General features: G+C 49.3%; 1 protein-coding gene across 1 annotated transcript in view; it reads left to right on the forward strand.

The window, feature by feature from the left end:
* Positions 1-21,498, forward strand: part of Nxn (nucleoredoxin) — a 147,293-nt gene that overhangs the window by 107,387 nt on the left and 18,408 nt on the right. The window contains exon 2 of the mRNA XM_041665704.1: positions 18,120-18,237. Coding sequence (XP_041521638.1) covers positions 18,120-18,237 — 118 coding nt within the window. The remainder of the gene's footprint in view (positions 1-18,119; positions 18,238-21,498) is intronic.

The raw sequence follows: 21,498 nt of genomic DNA on the forward strand, positions 1-21,498 counted from the left end.
CTATTCCCGCCTAGATTTTTCTGGAGGTAAAGAGAGAACAATAAAAGTGTTAGGGAACAAAACACAGCTGTGGGCAGGAGGGACCCTGGCGCACTTCCTGACGGGTGAGTTTATCAGGTTTCTTCATGGTGACCTGACAGTGGCTGTGATGGGCTCCAAGTGATGTGGGGAGGTGGTGTTGGGTGCCCCAAGTGGGCGGCAGAGCTCAGACTGATTCCACAGGCTTCACTCCTTGGGCAGCCCACCAGATTCTTCTTCCCTTCACCACAGCCTGGGTTGGCACCAGGCCTCAGGAGTTTAAGGTGGAGGGCTATTACTGGGATTGGCACCCCTGCCTGGACTACAACATGCTCTTTCCACTCTGCATGTCCAAGTCTCTGCTTCTATCACCAGAAAATCTTGACGAGCTGCTTCATCGTTAAACTCCTGGAGAACTCAGCAATCTCTCCCTAGTTCGGAAAGGCAACTCCACAGTGCCTTCTGCAGGCGACAGGGGCCAACTCTCCTGTTTTTATTTTGGCATTAATCCTCTCTCTGTTCAGGATAAGCAGTGCAAAGTTTTCTTTCAGATAAATTTTGTATTTTAGAAAGAATCTATTTAAAGCAAAATAAGTAAGTGAGAGTGAGGGTCGTGGTGCAGACTGTGCGTGTGACTGTGCCCGGGCAGTGTCGTGGTGCAGACTGTGCATGTGACTGTGCCCGGGGAGGGTCGTGGTGCAGACTGTGCGTGTGACTGTGCCCGGGGAGGGTCGTGGTGCAGACTGTGCGTGTGACTGTGCCCGGGGAGGGTCGTGGTGCAGACTGTGCGTGTGACTGTGCCCGGGGAGGGTCGTGGTGTAGACTGTACGTGTGACTGTGCCCAGTGACTGGGGCACTGGAGTAGGGGCAGCATCTGGATTTTGCATCTGGTTTAAGTGGCACAGTAAGCCAATACGGGATGATGGTTTCCCCAGCTGACTGGTGTGGGGAGGTAGGGGGGGCACTCTCAGGGAAGTGAAAATATATTGAAGCCCAGTGATTTCACCCCTCTGTCCTCCTATCGCCCTTCATGAAGTGGGGACAAGGGGACCCTGTTGTTGTTTATTTGAATTTTTAATAGATTGATTTTATGTGTGTGAGAGTTTTGTCACACATATGTACATCAGGTGTGTGCCTGGTACCTGCAGAGGTCAGAAGGTTTCAGAGCCTCTGGGACTGGAGTCATGGATGGTTGTGAACCATCATAGGGAAACTGGGAACCAAACCCAAGTTCCCGGCAAGAGTAGCGCCTGCCCCTACCCACTGGAGGCGTCTCCCTGCTGTTGTTTTTCAGTCACAGCCTCTCTCCTTGCTCTCAGATTTCTAAGCACTCCTTGTATGGGGGCCTCCAGGGGGCTCAGCTCACCCCGCTCCCTGCCTTTCGGCATTGCTCTCTCAGCTTGAAAGCCCAGAGGAGCACAGGGGCCCCTGCTGTTCAATCAGCAGAACTTGAGGGTGCCAGCGCCTCGATTTCCCACCAAATTTCCCTGCTTTTGGACACAAGACTCTAGTATGGGTGGTCCAGAGAATGGTTGGAAATGTGTTGACATTTAACAGTTCGGTTCTGCTGAAAGCTGACAGGATTATTGTGCTCTTTAAAATGACCAGCGTGTCCCAGAAAGCCAGCGTTCCTCATGGAGAACTCATTTGTGTGTGGTTTCTGCTCAGAAGGCCACAGCACTTGGTTTGCTAAGCAACTGATTTGCGGCAGTATCCAAGGTCTGATTCATGGGGACGTTCCTCTCATGGAGGAGAAAGTGGCTTCTGTCTCAATCTCGGAAACTATGTGCTGTCCATGTGGGTTCTGTGGCACCCATGGCTTCTGGAACCAACCTACGGGAAGGTGCTGGCACACTTGGCCTGGACCTTTAACACTGAAGTTGGGGACCTGCCGTGCCTGCCACTGGATGTCCTGCATGCTGTCACATGTTGAGCATATGTTGGGCTGGGGATGTAACTGAGGGGTAGAGCGCGCTCTCATGATACCTGCAAGGCTCTGTAGTCCGTCCCCAGCGTCACAACAGAAGCCATCTTGCGAGTGTGTTGTAGAAGACATGCATTGATTTGTTTGTTTGTTGAGGAGCGGTCTTTCTAGACAGTGCTGGCTTACCTGGTACTCACTATGTAGCCCAGGTTGGCTGAACTCATGGCTATCTTACAGTGTCAGCCTCTTTGAGTTGCTGGGATTATAGGCATGAGCCTATCTCCCTGGGTTTTTGGTTGGTTGGTTGGTTGGTTTTGCTTTATTTTTTGTAATTGTGTATTCATCTTGTCTGTGAAAGAAGCCCCTGCCTTGCTTACCTCCATCCTCAGCGTTAGGGTGGCACACCTTGGGGACAGAGCTGTCTGGAGGAGGATTCACAATTGGGGACATAAAGGAATAGTTTTTCTTGGCAAGTTGGGGTTCGTTCACAGCCACCTTCCCATGGAGCCTCAGTCTGAGAGGAGACTGATTTTTCTCACATCTGCACACATACGACATGCAAATTGTAATTTCAGCTTACATTTTAAAAGTACTGCGTTTCTAGGGCTGGTGGTTGGCACAGAGTGAAGTGGTCCTGGGACTAATTTGTTCTATCGTCTTAGGCAAATCATCTTGTACCCCCAGCATGAGGAAGGGCGTCTTCCTTAGAGCCCCAGTCACACAGAAGACTAATATAGTGGTCCTTCGTATCAGAAGCTTTGCCTTCCCTAAGTTTCAGTTACCCACAATCTGAAACATTACATGGAGAATTCTAAAAGGGAGCAGCTGTCTTAAACTACACGCTCTTCTGAAGTTGCATGATGACATTTTGTACGATCTCATCTGTTACCCCGCACATCCACGTTGTATATGCTACCCTCCCGTTAGTCTCTTCAGAACCCCCTTTGTCAGCAGGCAGATTGTTGGGGACAGCCTAACCCTTACTTTAGTTAATAATTGCCCTAAAGCACCCCAGTAGTAATTCAGATACACCAAGGAGAAGAAGCTTCATGGTGCTTTTTTTAAGTGAAAAGTGAAAATTTGTTAATAAGGAAAGACAAAAACAAATCCCCAAGTCGTCAAGATCCATCAGGGGAGTGAGTCCGCTCTTGGTGAACTTTTGGAGGGAAATGAATACAAGGTATGCTTTGGAGCCTCAAATTGCAAAACTGTGCACAAAGCATATGGTAAATTATTAGTTAAGATGGAGAGGGCATTAAATTTGTGTACAAAAAGAAAAATTAACAAAAATCTCATAGTATGCATAAGGCTTGGCGTATTTAGGATGTGTCTGAAATGGATGGGGGAGAAGGGCTGCTTTATGCCAGAAGGGCCTTTGAGAGCTCCCAGAGTGCTGGTAGTTTGGGCTATCCTTCACCGCTGCATGAAGCAGGGAGGACTTCTTTCTCCACACATATCCCCCATGTCTGTCTGTCTAAGAAGTTCTCTCTACACTGACATCCCCCATATCTGTCTGAGGACTTCTCCCTCCACGGATACCCCCCATGTCTGTCTGAGGAGTTCTCCCTCCACGGACATCCCCCATGTCTGTCTGAGGAGCTCTCCCTCCACGGACACCCCCCATGTCTGTCTAAGGAGTTCTCCCTCCACGGACATCCCCCATGTCTGTCTGAGGAGCTCTCCCTCCACGGACACCCCCCATGTCTGTCTAAGGAGTTCTTCCTACTCGGACACCCCCCATGTCTGTCTGAGGAGCTCTCCCTCCACGGACACCCCCCATGTCTGTCTAAGGAGTTCTCCCTCCACGGACATCCCCCATGTCTGTCTGAGGAGCTCTCCTTCCACGGACACCCCCCATGTCTGTCTGAGGAGTTCTCCCTCCACGGACATCCCCCATGTCTGTCTAAGGAGTTCTCCCTCCACGGACATCCCCCATGTCTGTCTGAGGAGCTCTCCCTCCACGGACACCCCCCATGTCTGTCTAAGGAGTTCTCCCTCCACGGACACCCCCCATGTTTGTCTGAAGAGCTCTCCCTCCACGGACATCCCCCATGTCTGTCTGAGGACTTCTCCCTCCACAGACACCCCCATGTCTGTCTGAGGAGTTGTTTACAAGGAACAGACACTTACTCTAGCTGGCAGAAGCAGATTGGGTTAGACTCTTCGTCATCAACCCCACGGGTATCCAGATCAGGAAATGGAGTGCAGCTGGGACCCAGCAGGACCAGACACCAGGTCTGGCTTCCACCCTGTTGGGGCTGCAGTCTCTGCCTCTGCTCCTCTCTATTCTCTTCCTCTCTAAGGTCTTGATGCCACCCCTCCCTCCTGCTGTTTCCTGTCTGTCCTGTCTGCCCTTACCCTGAGCGTTGGCCTGTCTTCCTCTTCCTGGCATCTACCAGCATCTCCCTTGCTCCTGTGCCCACTACACTTAGGAAATGATCATTCGCTGGAGATAAACTCGCTGCAAGAGGCCAAGAGCTTGGAGGGAGAGTTTGTCCCAAGGCCAAAAGGATCAATGTGGTGTCCTCCGGCAGCCTGCAATACCTCTGATCTTTTTTTAAATTTATTTTTGTTTCATGTGTTTGAGTACTTTGCATGCATTTATGTCTGTGCACCACCGGCAGGCAGAGAGGGTGCTGAGCCACCTGGGACTGGAGCCACAGACAATTGTGAGCGTCATGTACATGCTGGGGACTGAACCCTGAGCCATCTCCCCAACCCCCACACCTCTCATCTTACTGAATTCATCTTTGTTTCCTTGTCTACATTCCCAGGAGAGAGAATGATCCCATTTAAGTCCAAGTGTCCATATATGTACCTGCTCTAGTCACCTGTGGCCTGGGCTGGAGCTCAGGGAAGAAGTGAGTAGCTGGGCTCTCGCTGCTGGTGGTGTGACTTGGGGCAGGAAGGACAGACACCTCATAGAAAGTGGCTAAGAGGAAACCGGCTTACATACTTGTTAGGCTCTACTCTTCCCTTAAAGGCTGAGAGTCCCGTCTACATTTCTGTCCCCACACCGTCTGGCGCAAATAGTTGGATTTAGTAGTTCATTAAATACCTATTGATGGCAAAGCATAAGGCGTTTGCATGGCACGGACTGGAGTTTCCGCCAACCGCATCCTGAGATGCGGTGCTCGATCGTCCAGGTGAACCCTGTCCCCTTCTCGTCACCTTCATCCTAAACAGAGAGACATTAACCGGGGGAATTGGCTACTTATGTTCTCTTTCTCTCCATGGGGCATTTGGAAGCAACTCTATGTGTGTGTGGCAGGGGGTGGGGGGCGGCTTTGAGTTAGCTGTTTACTGCATTGTAAAAATGGCTTTCCGGCCTGAGTCTGAAATGTTTATGTCTTGATGGAAACGCCCATTTAAATTTCCTGCTTGGTCATGGCTAGGCATGAACCTGGCAAATACTATTATTTGCATCAGTGCCTTTTAGAGATTCAAAACAACAACACTCAGTAATTGGAAATAAATTGTTGGTGGTTGACATCCTTTTGAGAGTGACAGGGACTGAGTCAACCTCTGCTTCGTTACCAGTGTTTCATCGTCGATCCTTCTCAGACTCTATTTTTAGGATGGCATCATTTAGCAAAAAGAGAGAAGTAAATTGATGTTTCTTTGTGAGAAGAGGGGAGCGCAACACCACATTCCACACTTACTCCTGTATTTGTTTCTGTATTTATTTCTGTATTTCGTACATTGCTCTTTTCCCCTTATTCTACACGAATCCCTTGGATGCATCGATTCGAGGACATATGTTTGTGGCTCACACACATCTGTCTTGAATTTCATCTTTTCCACCCCGTCTTCTAGTTTCCAAACAATTTACCTCCCTCTCTTTCTCCCTGCTGTTCCTTATTTCATTGTGCTGTGGAACCTTTCAAGGACTGGGAAAGGGGAACAATGCAGGCCACAGTCTGTTTCTATATAAAGGCATCTTGGGACGTGGCAATCACAGCTTCTTAGGATGGGATCTGAGCTTTTCACTCTGGACACAGCTGGCCCGTGGCAGTGTGGCTGATGGTGTTTTCAGAGCCGAGGAGGCACCTAGCATGCTGGCTTCTCAGTGAGGTGATGTTACCATCTTGGACCAATCCAGCCCAGTTTATGGAGGGCCTTCACATGCCAGGCTCCTCGCAGACCCAGCATTTAGGATTATCTTTGATCTCCATCCCTGCAGACGGGGGAATTTCTCACATCATTGTAAATGCTTCCCCTCCTTGTCATTTGGCCTGTGCTCAGTGGGGACTTCCTGAAGCAGGAAAGTGGTAACAAGGGATTTATAACTGGGTACTCAGAAAGTTCTGCCAAGAAAACAGAGCTCTGTGAGCAGCCAGAGAAGGCAGAGGGGACAGATTTTGTCCCCTGATGACATAACAATCAAGAAGGAGATTGGAAAGAGTGCCGCACTGAGTGCTAATGGCTCCACGGTGGGACAGGTATGGGTGGCGCTGAAAGGATAAACCTCGCTGCCATTCACACAAACCACGCTTCCTGCTCTTACTTTCATTTTGGAGAGCCGACATGGAAAAGCTGGGCCCGCTGGCTTGTAATTTATAGCATTTGGTTTAGGAGGCGTTATGCAATCGCATTCCTGATCTCCTGGAAGCTGCACAACTTGGTGAGGCTATCTGCTCCATTTCTGGTTTGGAGTGCAGCTCAGTGAGTAGCTGTTTAGGAACCATGGTGAATGTGTGAAGTGCTATAGTGGCTCGCGTGGTTCTCGGGCTTCGTCTGTGGAGTCATGTGTGCGAAGCAGCTAGCACACTCTGTAGGCCTGAAGACGACATCTCAAGTGTTTCTTAAGCACCTTCCACAGAAGGAACTAAAGATGAAGGGATTGGTCCCCTGTAGGTACTTGTTCTGATGAAGCTTCACTCCAGCCCCGGGCACCCAGATACCCAAAGAGTCTGCAATGTTCGGGTGGAAGCTTCGCCACGAGCCCCTGGCATCCATATACCCAGAGTCTGGAATGTTCTAGTGGAAGTTCCACCCTAAACCCCCTCCTGCATTCCTCTCCAAACCCTGCCAACATCTCAGAAAGCCAGCCAAGTGATGACCCCTCCTCTAGAGATGCTCAAGACCACTCCCACAGGGTATTTAAACTGTACCCCAGAAAACAGACACTTGTTTTTTTGGTCCCTCTTTTCCCGTCTCCTCTCCGGCAGGGCAGGGGGAGGTGTGTGTGTGTGAAGAGGTGTGGAAAGCCATCTTGGAGAGTTTTACCCATTAAACCTGGACTTTTTATAATTTGGTTTGATTTGGTCAGTTTTGATTGTTGCATCGGTGGAGAGGCTTATCAGGGCGCGGAACTTCTCAGTACTCTTTCAATGAGGACTGAAATGGACTTACAGCGGCAAGCTCTGCGTGATGGTGGGCGCATTCTGGAAGGATGGGATTTCCTCTCCCTGTTGACTTGGTGGATCACAGCTAAAGATCCCTCGCCTCCAGTTTGTCCTGTGTCTCCTTCCCCGGCGGCAGTGGAGTGGCTGAGGGGCAGCAGAACATGAGACATGCTCCCTGCAAGTGCTGGGCTCTTTGAAGGTTCGTAGGAAATCAGCCCGCAGCGGTGAGGCCCTGGCTTGTCAGTGGGTGAGAACTGAGGCATCTGGGAGAGCCCTGTGGTGCTGTCCCCAGAGCTAACACTGTTTCTGAGAGGAAACAGATGGGTGTCTGTTTTCAGACACAGGTTTCTTGGTATGATTTATTTTTCAATTTAAAATGCTGGAAGAGCTGAAGAGATGGCTCAGTGGTTAAAAGCACTGGCTGCCTTTCTAGAAGATGGAGGTTTGATTCCCAGCACCCTTATGGCAGCTCACAGCTGTCCCTTACTCCAGTTCCAGGAATCTGATGCCCTCTTCTGGCCCTTGGGCCACCAGGCACACACGTGTTTCTTAGACATACATGCTAGCAAAACACCCATATATGTAAAATAAAAGTAAATCTTAAAAACAAAAACAACTAACAGAGAAGCCTCACTGGCCCATTTTTTGCAAAGCCTTTTTACTTGCTCTTATAAATGTTTGCCGGATCCTTACTATGGAGCCTCAAGGGCTGGGTCATTTGGGGTAAATGGGTTCCATCTACCACCTTCCAGCTAAGGGGGAACAGGTAGGAGGTAACCTTGCCTGGACAAGCAGATCCCCAAATCTGCAAGGCATGGTCCTCTTTCAAAATGGTCGTCCATCATTCTCAGGGTTTCTCTGTATAGCCAGGCTCTGTAGACCAGGCTGGCATCAAACTCAGAGATCCGCCTGCCTCTGCCTTCCAAGTGCTGGGATTAAAGGTGTGCACCACTACTACCTGGTGGTGACCTGTCTTTTAAAGAAGGATACAGACCAAGGTCCTCATGTCTAAGCAATAGAGTACTGCTTGGTGTGAATGTCGGGAACATGAACACTCTTCCAGTTCTATCAGCAGATCCGCAATGACACAAGCCACAGAAATTCTATCCCCCACTAGACGTGACTGCCCTTGGGGCCTCAGACTGGCTATTTGTCCTGTTGTCAGAGGAAACTTATGGCCATTTCTTTAGCTTTTCCAGCCTGTTATTAAAAGGGTGTTCCAAACCACTCTGCCCAACAGAGGTTTGGGGACCAGATGGGCTGTCGGCAACCCCTCTGTCAGCTTGTGGGAACTGCAGCATGGGGAAGCCCGGCCACTTCCCCTAGGCTGCATCTGCGGTGTTGGCTGCTGGCGGGGAAGATCCTGGAAGCCATATGCCCCTTTGTAGTCTCAGAACACTGAGCCTCCCCAGTCATCGAGTCGTTCAGGCAGGAAATCGGACAGATTGGTAAATAAATGGCTCTCCTTAAATGCTGGAAATGATGCCATATTCCAAGAATTAGGTGATGAGTGTTCCAAGCTAGCCCTCAACTGGAGGAATTCAGAGGGGTTTGAATTTTAGCATCTTTATTTTCTTTTCCTGAAAGTGTCTTCCTATACAGCTCTGGCTGTCCTGGAACTCGCTTTGTAGATCAAGATGGCCTCAGACTCACAGAGATCTTGTGCCTCCTAAATACTGGGATCAAAGGCATGTGCCACCATGATCCAGCAAATGTTAGCACATTTAAAAGGGACCTTTAGCCTAGCCAGGTGTGGTGGCACAGCCTTTAATCCCAGCACTTTGGAGGCAGAGTTTGAGGCCAGCCTAGTCTACAAAGTGAGCAATGGGAGGCCACTGAGTTCTCACAGGGCAGTGGTGGATCTGACTAGCCTGGCCCCATCTATACGCATCTTTTCCTTGGTCTTACATGCTGTTTGTTTTCTGGGCCAGCTCCAGACAAAGGAAGGATGCAAAGGGCATCGGGTACAGGGGCAAAGTACCCTGTATCTCTCCCTCCCTCCTTCTATTCCATCCCTCTGTCAGTTCACCCGCCTCTCATTGAATACACAACACACTGAGCACTGTTCTTGGCTACCAGCTCTACCAGGCTGTTCAGATTCCAGCCATCATCCAAGTCACATCCTGGGGATCATGCTGTAGGAACAAGGAGATCAAAAATCTGCTCTGAGCTCTGGGACTAGAACAAAGTCTCCAGGAGCAGTTAGAGGCGGTGTTGGGATTGCAGCGGTGAGATCCATGTGAAGTCAGGTGTGAGCCTCCGTCTTTTCCACACCCACTCACCTGGGCCAGGCTGTGGTCTGAGCACTCAGCGTAACTCATCCATTCTTCACCACAGTCCGTACCTGCAGGCTCTGCTAACCCATTTTACAGATGAGGACGCTCAGGGAGAGGTTAGCTGCTTTGCCCTGAGATCACTGAGAGGCTAAGCTGCTTCAGACACAGGCATCTTAGCTCCAGAATCTGTAAGGTAGGTGGGAGGCGGGGTATTTTACTCTTGGCCCCTTTCCTAGCCTTGGGTTGTGTTTGTTTAGGAAGGTGGGTCGTGCAGGCAAGGCTCTGTTTTTGAGTGCCCTAAAGGGTGGGCTTGACTGCAGTCAGCAGGGGGTGGAAGGGCAGGGGGCGTTTTCCTGAGAAGGCTCCAGCTGACCTGACCACGCAGCTTGCTGATTAATCCTACATCTGTGTTAGCTTTGGCTTCATCCCATAGATTTGCAGCAGCTGTTGAGAAAGAAAAGCCTCAGCCCCTCTGTCAAGTGCAAGAGCCAGTCCTCAGCTTAGCAGATCCGGGGTCACACTGTGAGCTGGGCCTTCTCCGAAATCACCAAGTCTCATTTCCCAGAAGCGTCCTCAGCACGGCTAATGGAGTGGCTTAAATGAGCTCTCTTCCTGCTTGCATCTTCACAGGCTGACCAGTCCCGGGCCTGCCCCTTGTGATGGTTACTGCATTGCTTCACGGCTCGCTATCAGAGATTTTCTGGCCAGCATCCCTGGGCTGATAGTTCCAACCACAACCTTGGAACCAGAACCTGCCATCAGGCCCAGTACTGGAATTTTCTAGAAACTGGATCGCCTATTTGGTCATCCCTTGTGATTCCTGCCAAGTTGAGCTAATGTTGCCTCTTTGTTCCTTTCCTGCATTGCTTTGTGTTTCCTTGCTTCTGAGTTTGGCTAACTAATCATTTGATATTTGTTTATTTGTGTGTGTGGGGGGGGGTTAAGGATCAAGCCTTCAGGTGATGTTTATATGTGTGAGAAGGAAGGGTTGCATGTGCCTATACACATGTGCGTGCGTGTGTGTGAGTGCATGCACTCGTGTGCCTGTATAGGCCAGAGAAGCATGTCAGGTGTCCTGCTCTATCACGTCCCACCTTACTCTATTAAGTCAGGGACTCTCCCAGAAATGGATCATGCAGGTGTTTTGTCTAGACTGGCTGGCCAACATGACCAACGATCCTCTGTGGATCCCCGTGCTGAAACTACACCTGCCTGTAGTCCCACGGATGCCGGGGATCCTGTCGCAGGTCATCATGCTTATGCATCAGGTGCTGTTGCTCAGTGAACCATCTCCCCAGTCCTAATCATTAATGTCTCAACATTTAGATCTCTAAGGGCTAGGGGTTTACTGTGACCTATTCTATTGCAGTCACCTGGCCTTTAGGAAACGGGAAGGAAAAGATCCTATGAGTGGCAGACGCCATTGGAATGAACCTAGGGTAGACTCATGGCCAGGATAGTCACCAGAGAGAGGACAGATGTGGCTGGGAAAAGTCCCTGGCACTTTCCAACTGCAGCAGTGACCGTGGATGTGACCCTTTTTAAATTCACACGTTGCCTTGGGGATGTAACTCAGGAGTACTGTTGTCTGACATAACTAAGGCCCCAAGTTTGACCACCAGCACCAACTTAAAAGCATTAAAATGCTTACTTTGCCATTGACTGGCTCCAAAAATCTCCCGAATCCAGTGGCATGTGAGCTCTTACCCTCCATCCAGCCTTCAGGTTCAGAGGCAGCTGGACGGGGAGAACCTGACTCAGCACGCCCTCCCTCCTACGCCTGCCTGCATCAGATTGCGCTGTTTCCATGCCTTCAGTCGTTTGAGCCAGAGGCAGGAAACGAAGTAGGAATTCCTTCCAGAGTCAGATGTGGTGGCAGGGTTCACGTAGCAAAACCACAGAGACAAAAGCCAAAAGGATTCCAGCAGGGCATGAAGACACATGCCTGTAGTCCCAGCTACATGGGAGGATGAGGCAGGAAGACGACTTGAGACCAGGAGTTCAAGGTTAGCCTGAGCAACATAGTATCACTCTGTTTTTGAAAAGAAAATCACACACACACACACACACACACACACACACACAATTAGAAAATCTGAAAGTAAGGCTGAGTTAAGAGGCAACTACAAATAGCTGACGTAAAACAGGGCCTCCAAGTGTCTCCTGTTGCCTAAGGTGCTCCTGGCAGAATAGCCGCTTTGGGAAGAGACCCCCATCCCCTAAGTCATCTCATTTACAGCCTACTAATTGTGCACTCGATTGATGAACTGTAAAACAAAGCTGACGAAGCAGCGTTCTTCGAAGAGGACGCTGACAAGACAAGGGGGAAGTGAGCCTAAATTGGATCCCAATGTTAATGAAGCATAGCATGTATATCCGGCTCTTACAGTGAAAGTGTTTCCACATGTGACACCTTCCTTGGGCTCACGCACGATGAGGTGAGGGTATATGGTGTGCTCTTAAGAAGGTGTGACCTGCCCACTGAAGAGGAGTGAGGTTCCCGGCCAGCAGGTGGCCTGTTTTCTCTCTGTGCTGACATGTTTCCTCCTCAGATGAAACTTTAGATGATGAACTACTGAGGATTCAATCTTGGGGTTTTGGGGGCTCTGGGGGTTCTGGGGCTCTGGGGGTTCTGGGGGCTCTGGGGCTCCGTAGCAGGGCCCTTGGCCTGGAGTAAATGAAACCCTCGGTTCAGTCCTCAGCACACACACACACACACACACACACACACACACCACCTACTCGATTGTAATACTGACAAGAATATGAGCTCACTTTTGGAGGTGCTTTCTTTGGGAAGATGGGTTTGGAGATAGGGGTCTCTCTTTGTAGCCCTGGCTGTCCTAGAACTCCGTGTAGACCGGGGCTGGTCTCAGACTCTCAGAGATCCACCTGCTTCTACCTCCTGAGTGCTAGGATCAAAGGTGTGCACCACTATTCATGGCTGCCGGGGTGCTTTTTTAAAAGTGCACTCAGCTCACCGCAGCACGTTATCTAAATATCACCACTGCCCTGAGATGAAGGAGCTAGCCGCAGCACGTTATCTAGGTATCACTACTGCCCTGAGACAAAGGAGCTAGCAGCAGTATGTTATCTAGATATCACCACTGCCCTGAGACGAGGTCTGGACACTGTGGTCACTCATTAGGCACTGACAGCAGAACCTTGGCATTTACCACCCACTTCATGCTAGCGGCTTAGGTTTTAGGCAGGTGCTGCTTCTGTTTGACATTTGAATGGCGGGCGTAAAGGTGGTCCCTGTTGTATCAGAGTCAAGATCGGTCCAGTATGAACTCTGTTAACACAAAGAGTCTTTGTTGGGGCCCCACAGACATACTGTAGCTCTGCAGGTCCCACCAGTGGACTTCAGGATTCTTGAGCTCCGTGATATTACCCACAGACTTCCAGTGTGTGCACTTCTTTTTCTCTCTCTCTTTCTTTCTCTCTCTTCCTTCCTTCCCTCCCCCACTCCCTCATTCCTTCCTTTCTTTTTGTTTGGTTAGTTTGGTTTTGAGACAGGGTTTCTCTATGTAACAGTCCTTGCTGTTCTGGAACTTACTCTGTAGTTCCAGGCTGGCCTCGAACTCAGATCCGCCTACCTCTGCCTCCCAAATGTATATTTTTCTACAATGGAAGTGTATGCATGACCTCCCCTTCCAATGGTTAAGAAGCCTGTTTTTAGAGGCTTCTGAGAAACCTTTAATGGACCTTAAGGCACAGTGAATAATTCTTTTTTTTTTTTTTTTTGAGACAGGATTTCTCTGTAGGTTTAGAGCCTGTCCTGTCCTGGAACTCTCTCTGTAAACCAGGTTGGCCTCGAACTCACAGAGATACATCTGTCTCTGCCTCCTGAGTGCTGGGATTAAAGGCGTGCCCCACCACTGCCTAGCAAGTGAATGCGTCTTGAAGCTCAAGCTTTTCTCATATCCTTCAGTGTGGTAAAAGCCCTCAGCAGAGGCAAAGATGACCACTTCAACCTAAGGGCCAGCTTTCTAGTCAGGTATTAAGATCTGATTCAGGTGTGGGGGCGAGGTGCTGTAGAGATGGCACATTGGTTAAGAGGGTCTTCTAGAGGATGTTGAGTGTGACTCCAGCACCCACATCTGGAGACCCCCAACTCCCTGTACTCCAGCTTCAGGGCATCTGATGCCCTCGTCAGGCCTCCATGGGCACAGCACACAAGTCGTGCACAATCACAGATGTGGGCATGTGCGTGGGAATTCTAAAAAAAGAAAAGAATGGCTGGAGAGATAGCTCAGTGGTTAAGAGCGCTGCCTGTCCTTCTAGAGGACCTGGGTTCGATTCCCAGCACCCACTTGAAAGTACACTACATTCTGGAACTCCAGTTCCTAGAGATCTGGCACCCTCTCTGTTCTCCAAGGGGAATCAGACACACATGTTGTACACAGACATAAATGGCATGCAAAAAAAAACCTCATACACAAATAAATTCATTAATTAATAAAATTTAAATATTGAAAAAGAAAAGGTCAGACTGATTGTTTCTGGGCCTTCTGCACTGTTTCTAAGCCGAGCGACCTTGGTCTTGGCCTGAGAAAGCCTGTGCTGGGCCACAGACAGAGCTCACTGATGAGGAAGTTCCTAAATAAATCACTGTCCTAAACTAGAGCACGATGGGTTAGGCTGTGAAAGGATCGGCTCTTCAATCCCTTCTAAGCATGGAAGCAGCAGATGTTCCCCTAAGCCAGGCCTGCACTTGGAAGAAAGACCCAACAATCATTGGGAATAGGAGTCACGACCTGCTACCCTCCTGCCCTCCCGAGACCCAAGGAAGGAACACTTCCCACTAGGTAGGAGGGAAGACTAGGGTTATCAGAGTTCTTAGTTCCCCATGATGGATCCTTCGAGAAAACCTATCTGTGCTGACAGGGGGCAGAACAGTGTGCACTGAGTTCTTCTTGTCTGGCAGTACACCATCTCTACCAAGCATTTAGAGCCCAGGTTGCCTGGACACTGATGTCACTCTTTCTTTTTGCTTTCATTGTTAGTTTTTTATACCCCCCCCCCCCAAAAAAAAACTCACAAGGGTAGGACCGGGGAAATGGTTCAGTAGTTAAGAGCACTTGCTTAAGTTCTTAGCACCCATGTCAGGCATCTTACAGCCACCTGTGCTCCAGTACCAGGAGATCTGACACCCTCTTGTGGCTTCCAAAGGTACCTGCATACATGTGACACACATACAAACACATACACAAAATTAAAATAAATATATGATTGGACTCCAGGTGGTTGGTCAGTCAGCCTGTCTGTTAATCTGTCTACCTACCTGTCTGTCTATTACCACTGAGATACACCCTGGCCCTCTTTTCCTAAGATACCTAGGTAGGGGACTAGGGCTGTAGCTCTGACTGCATCTCCTCTGGGCCTTGCAGCCAGCCTCCTGCCTTTTTACAGGTTCCTTTGGCTGCAGGTGGCCTTCTCTATGTGTGTAACTTGCTTTGTTAGAAGTCTGCGTCCTCGTGTCATTCATCATACATGTGTACTTGTGTGTGTGTATGTATGTTTGTCTGTGTGTCTGTATATGTATGGAGATAGTGCCTCTCACTAAAATATGGTCCATTCTTCTAAGCTTGCCTTTACTCTTTCTCTGCAAGGATTTCTTTCCAGTCCCTACAAGTGTCTAAAATTATTGTTCCATTTTTATTCTTATTTATCGTCTTTTTCACCCATGAGAATAGAAGCTCTACTCAGGGCAGCAACTTCATCGGCCTTGTTCTTTCTCATGCCTCCTGTGTTTAGAAAAGACCTCGCACATAGTAAGCACTCAGTTTATAGCCGCATAGTGAATCTCAGCCTTGCCAGTTCTAAAACACAGAAAAAGAAAGCCCGATGAGTCGTTAGCTTTACATGAGCCGACAGTTCGTTACTAGCCATGTGCGTGCTAACATCAGTTAGAATAAAATAGCTATAGGCAGGCTTTTCTGTCCCACCAGCCAGTTCCCAAATAACCATGTAGAGACTACTTGCTAATTATAAATGCTCGGCCGCTAGCTTAGACTTGCTGCTAACTCTTATAGGTTAAATTAACCCGTGTTTCTTACTACCCTCTGCCACACGGCGGTTCCTTCTTTCAGCACAGCACATTCATCTTGGTTCTCTCCCTGCCTGATCACGATTCTGAGTCTCCTCCCCTTCTTCACGCCCTTTTTGTCTGCAAGTCCCGCCTAACCTCTACCTGTCCAGTTGTTGGCCAGTCAGCTTCTTTATTAACCCAGCCACAGTGACATATATTCACACAGTGTAAAGAAATATTTCCCAGGTAGCCAGGAAAGTGAGGTGCATTTTCTCTATCAGATTGGAAACGCTGGCATCAGTGATAGCACTGGCACGGGAGCTAGGAAACAGACTGGCTCTCTCCCTTGCTGCTGCCAGGAGAGAGTGTGGTCTCAGCTTTCCCAAGCGATGGATCCTGGGTTAACTCTTCATTTTTGTTATTGGCTCTTTTCCAATTTTTTGAAGTGGCTGACTTCCCCCCCTCAAAAATTACATTTTAAACAATAAAAATTTCAATTCAGTGATCTCAACCTTTCTGTTTAAATTTTTTTCTCCTCCCTCTCCCTCCCTCCCTCCCTCCGTCCCTCCCTCCCTCCCTCCCTCCCTTCCTCCCTGTGTATGTATGGGCAGAGAATGTGTGGGTATGTGTTCCCACAAGGAAGAAGGTATTGTGTCCCTCCCCTGTTGTTCACTTATCTCTTTGAGGGAGGGCCTCTCTCTATACCTGGGGCTCGAGTCTCATCTAGGCTGGAAACCAGCAAGCCCCACGATCCTTCTGTCTGCTCCCACTGGAATTATAGTTACAGGTATTTATCTAAGGATAGCAGGCTTGTCACATGGATGCTAGGGTCTGAAATCCAGTCCTCACAATCGTGAAGCCAAGCCATCGCTCTAGTGCACAACCCTCCCCTGCCTTGGACACCTTTAGGGAGCCTGGTTGGCCTCTGGCACAGGAAGTTTAAGTTAATAATCCCAGTGGAGTGTCTTGTTTGTTGTCAATCTCTGAAGTGTCTCATAAATATCCTGGGTGCCATTTAGGAGGCAGAGGCAGGTGGACCTCAGAATTCCAGGTCAGCCTGGTCTATAGAGTGAGTGTCAGGACAGCCAGTGCTACACAGAGAAACTCTGCCTCAGAAAATCGGGGTGATGTGGGGTGGGGAATCTCATCAATGGCTAGGACTGGTGCGGGAAGATCAGAGTTCAAGGCTAGCCTGAGTTTCATCACTAACGCTAAGTCAACCTCAGCTACGTGCTGAGACCTGGTCTCAAAACAATAACAATAAAGGATGCTCGATCTGAGCCCAGGTCAGGCTTCTGTGCAGTGACGCAGTGGTGGTCGGAAGCTGCGCACAGCTGCTCACAGCCACCCTTGTGAAGAGGTTGCTTTTGAGCCCCCACCGGAAATGTGGGGCTGGTAAGCAATCAAGCACGGCCACCCAGTTTGAAGCAGGATCCAATAACCCTTCCGCCAAGCCATGTGTCTCTATAGGCTGAGAAGCCTCCGTTTCTTGGCAGATCCTCCGCCTGCAATTGTACTAAATGCCATCTGAGCCCCAACCGCTCACCCCTTTCCTTGCTATGTGCAACCACCTTCACCTCTGGGGCTGTTACCCTTCTACACATCCCTGCCCTGCTTGGCCAGTGGCTAAACCTCCCTGCCTGGACTCCCAGATCCCCCACAAGGGAGTCCTACAACCCTTGTGCACCTGTCTTTTGCTTCTTTCTGTTTGGAGCTCTTCATGGTGTTGGCGCTCGGGCCTGGTAGCTACATCTCAGAGCACGCAGCAGCCCACTGAAAGGGTGTTCACCCCATGGCCATGAACAAGCAATAGAGCCTGCAAAAATCTGGCTTCTTCCAGGGCTTTGATGTTCCCAGGTTCTCAGTGTCCTTCTTAGACCTAAAGGTTCTCCCTGCCAACATCAACACTCAGCCAGCAGCCTGGAGGCTGTTTGGAGTGGCACTGAGAGCTGAGGGCTGGGACCAGTTTTTTGCCTGCGTTCCACAAGACAAATGGTACACATATATAGCAAGGATGCTATTCCAATCACAGGCCTGGACAAGTGCAGAGAGTGGCGCACGTTTGAACGATTTGTCTTTGCTGGGAAACTTGTTCCCTTCTCCCTGGCTGGTGACCGGCTGCTGCTTGCTGCCTGCTGCTGGGTGGAGCTGATTCCCTTCCTTCCCAGGTCACCTGGGAGAAGTCCCACTGCTCTCCAGAGATGGAAGTTCTTTATTGTGACTGTCAGATGTTCCCTGGGGACCGATAAGAGACTAAATGTCCCTCTACCAATGTTCCACCTTTGTCACAGCACAAACCTTCTAGGCCCCCACACCCTACAGGACCACAGGGGCACCTGGGGTTATAATTTAACCCAGCCCTGTTGCCCGGCAGCTCTGATTTGAGTCAGTTATTCCCGTATCGTTTTTCCCTTCTAATGCTTTTCCACTCATCTCTTCCTGGGGCTGAGGGACTTGAAAGAACTCTGCAATTAATTTGGATTGGGTTTAACCACCTTATCCTGCTTTTCTTTTTATAGCTTAAACTTTGGAACAAATACCGAATCTCCAACATTCCATCGCTGATATTCCTAAATGCTACCACAGGGAAGGTTGTGTGCAGAAATGGGCTCCTGGTGATCCGAGACGACCCAGAAGGTAGGTTGGATGTGCCTGACGCCCCCTCCCCAGCCCCACTCTATCCCCTCCTGGACATCAGTACTAATGAAGTGCTTTAAGTAGGTTTACATGACTAGAGAATATTGTCGGGACGAAATTACTCTATTCTCCAGGTCATGGTTAAGATTTTTAAAGGCTCAGAATGTCCCTCCAGGGTGACATTAATTCCTGGGCCAAAGCAGATGGGATCTGGGAAGGAGTGCTCAGCTGGAGGGCTGAGGAGGCTGTTGAAAAGCGGCAAGAGCCCAGATACTGAACCTAGTGCTGTTTCTGTGGCCGCGGCCACGTTAACAAGAAGAGTCTGCATATGTATAGGAGGAGTCCTCTTAAAATATAAGAGTAGCTGGGCGTGGCAGTGTATAATTTAATCCCAGCACTCAGAAGGCAGACGCAGGTGGGTTTCTGTGAGTTCAAGACCTGCATGGTCTGCACAGCAAGTTCCAGATAAGCCAGGGATACACAATGACACCCTGTTTCAACAAAAACAAAACAAAACATATAACACACACACACATACATATATAGGTATATATACACACACACACACACACACACACACACACACACACGCGCGCCACATCCACACACAGAGCAAAGGGCTGACGACTTACTGGGTAAAGGCGCTTGTCACCAAGCCTGACACCCTGAATTCCATTCCTATGGTGAAAGGAGAGAAAACCACCATGGTGGAAGGAGAGAACCAACCCCCATCAGCTGTCCACTGTCCTTCCACGTTCACGATATATAGATACAGGGAAATAAAAAATAAAATATAGAGTGTCCTTTATCCAAAGTCCTTGAGTGTACAGCAGGCGCCTTTACCTGCCCAACAATCTCACTGGCCCTCCCCACTTGAGAATCCTGGGATGACGTGGTGGAATTGAATCCATCCTGGGTAGTACCCGAGGCGGGTATTCCTAGGTTCGGTCCTCAGTTGGATTGGGAACAGAAAGACTTGGATTTGGGGATTTCTTAGATTTGGGGATATTTGCATATATGTCACTAATGACTGTCCTTAACCTCCAAAATAAAACCTTGGGGCTTTGTTTGTTTGTTTGTTTTGTTTTTTGAGACAGGGTCTCTCTGTGTAACAACCCAGGCTGGCCTCAAACTCACAGCGATCCGCCTGCCTCTGCCTCCCGAGTGCTGGGATTAAAGGTGTGCTACCACAGCCCAGCATTCATTCATTCATTTAGTCAAGAATTCATTATTTACCCAAGCTACCTTGAAACTTGCTACATAGCCCAGGCTGCTCCAAATCCGTGCCCTTTTCCTGTCTCAGTCTCTTGATCACTGAGGCCTGAAATCTGAAATTTCATGACTGTCAAAAAAGTTTGGAGCCAGACAGAGGTATCACATGCCTTTAATCCCAGCACTTAGGCTTTTTTTTTTTTTTTTTTTTTTTTGTAGTGGTTTTACTCTTTGGAGGGCCTGCCACTCAGCTCCCAAATAAATCACACATGGATTCTTTCTTAGGAATGACTAGATTTAGCTTGGCTTATTTCTAGCCATATTTTCTTATCGTAATTATACCGGCCACCTTTTGCCTCTTGTAGTAATAAGAGCGGCGGGGCTGCGTCCCCGGCACCCGGCCGCCCCCACGGCTAGCTTTACCCAACTTCACAAAGTTAAACAAATGCAACATAAAAAAATGCAACACATCTTTGCATCATTAAGTAAATATAACACATCTTAAAATAATATTCTGCAACTCTCAAAAGGCAGAGGCAGGCAGATCTCCTGTGATTTCAAGACTAGCCTGGTCTACACAGTGCCCTCCAGGACAGCCAGGGTTACCCAGAGGAACCAACCCTATCTGGGGCACAGGGGGGGGGGGGGTTGAATCTCAGATTTGGATTCAGAATGCTTCACCACGTCACTGACATCTCCATCTCTGTATTGTTCTCTTGGCCTCAGTGGTGAGTGCACTGCCTTGCCTGATGTGGTTTAAGTCCCAGTTCCCAATGGCCCTGCTCATGCTGACCTGCTGGCTGCTGGCCATGCACCGGAAGTCTGCCTGGACCACATAGTCGGGGTCTGGCCAAGGTCGGCACTTCTCTTCTTGCGCTACCCAAATACGAGCTGCAAGGATTCATCCTTGGTCACAAAGTTTTACAATAACCCCCCCCACACACACACACAGAGAGAGAGAGAGAGAGAGAGAGAGAGAGAGAGAGAGAGAGAGAGATCTGGATATAGTGGTATATACCTGAAGCCCTGATATTCTGGAGGCTATGAAGATTCTGAGTTCAAAGTCAACCTGAGCTTTGATAGCAAGGCCAGTGTGGTAGGGCACCTTTTAATCCCAGCACTTGGGAGACAGAGGCACATGGTGGCACTCTGTAAAATGAGACCAACTTGATCTGTATAGTGAGGTCCAGGCTAGTCAGAACTGTGTCGTGAGGCTTGAGAAAGGAAGGGGGTGGGTAGAGGGAGATTTCCTATGTAGGAGAATTGCCCTTTGTAAAAGTCAGGACACGGTGAACTCATACCCCACCAACTCCCAAGATTAGCAGTCTAGGCAGCCTCACCACCGGCTTCTTGGTGTTTTGTGTCCTCTGGTTTCCGGGTGGGCATGGACACCTGCATTTTTAACTGGGCTCTCATCCCTGGCCCCTCAGGCGATTTTGAGGCAGTGGGCCTTGGACCACCCTGTGAGCTGGGAACACGCTAGCTCCTCCTCCTGCTGGGAGCCTAAGTGTCAGTGCTGACCATCTGGGTTTTGGAAGTGTCCATTTTTATTACATTTCAGTTTTCACTGGTTCCCTAGGCCCCAGCCCAGGCTGTTGCTTTAGAGTCTCTGGGGGCGTGGCCTACAGTGGGTTCTGGTATACATTCCGGGCTGGGAACCGTGGAGCTGGCAGGATGGGATTGAATAGCTATCTGGGTGGGGTAGTATCTGATGTAGGTACCAGAGACCCAGCCTTCTGTCAGTTACCTAGGAGGTCGGCTCTGGTCTGGTCTCCTTTCTGTTCTGCTTGTCCGTCTGTAACCTTGCTTCTGCATCTGCAGCTAGCCGTTTGGAGAGGGGCCTTCTTACCCTCCCGGCGCAGGAACCACTGCTTAGGCGGTAATGAAGCTGTGCTATGGACGAGTTTCTGGTTTTTTAATTACATTTCCTAACAGCTTGTTTGGTGTATGTTTGTATTGTGTTTGTTGGCGCACACATGCCCCTGCATACATGTAGAGATCAGAGGTTATTACTTGAGAGCCTGTTCTCTCTTTCCTTCACATGTACCA

The sequence above is a fragment of the Microtus oregoni genome, unplaced genomic scaffold (genome assembly GCF_018167655.1).
Source record: "Microtus oregoni isolate MIOR12 unplaced genomic scaffold, Mior012 000015F_ref0000493, whole genome shotgun sequence".
NCBI lineage: Eukaryota > Metazoa > Chordata > Mammalia > Rodentia > Cricetidae > Microtus > Microtus oregoni.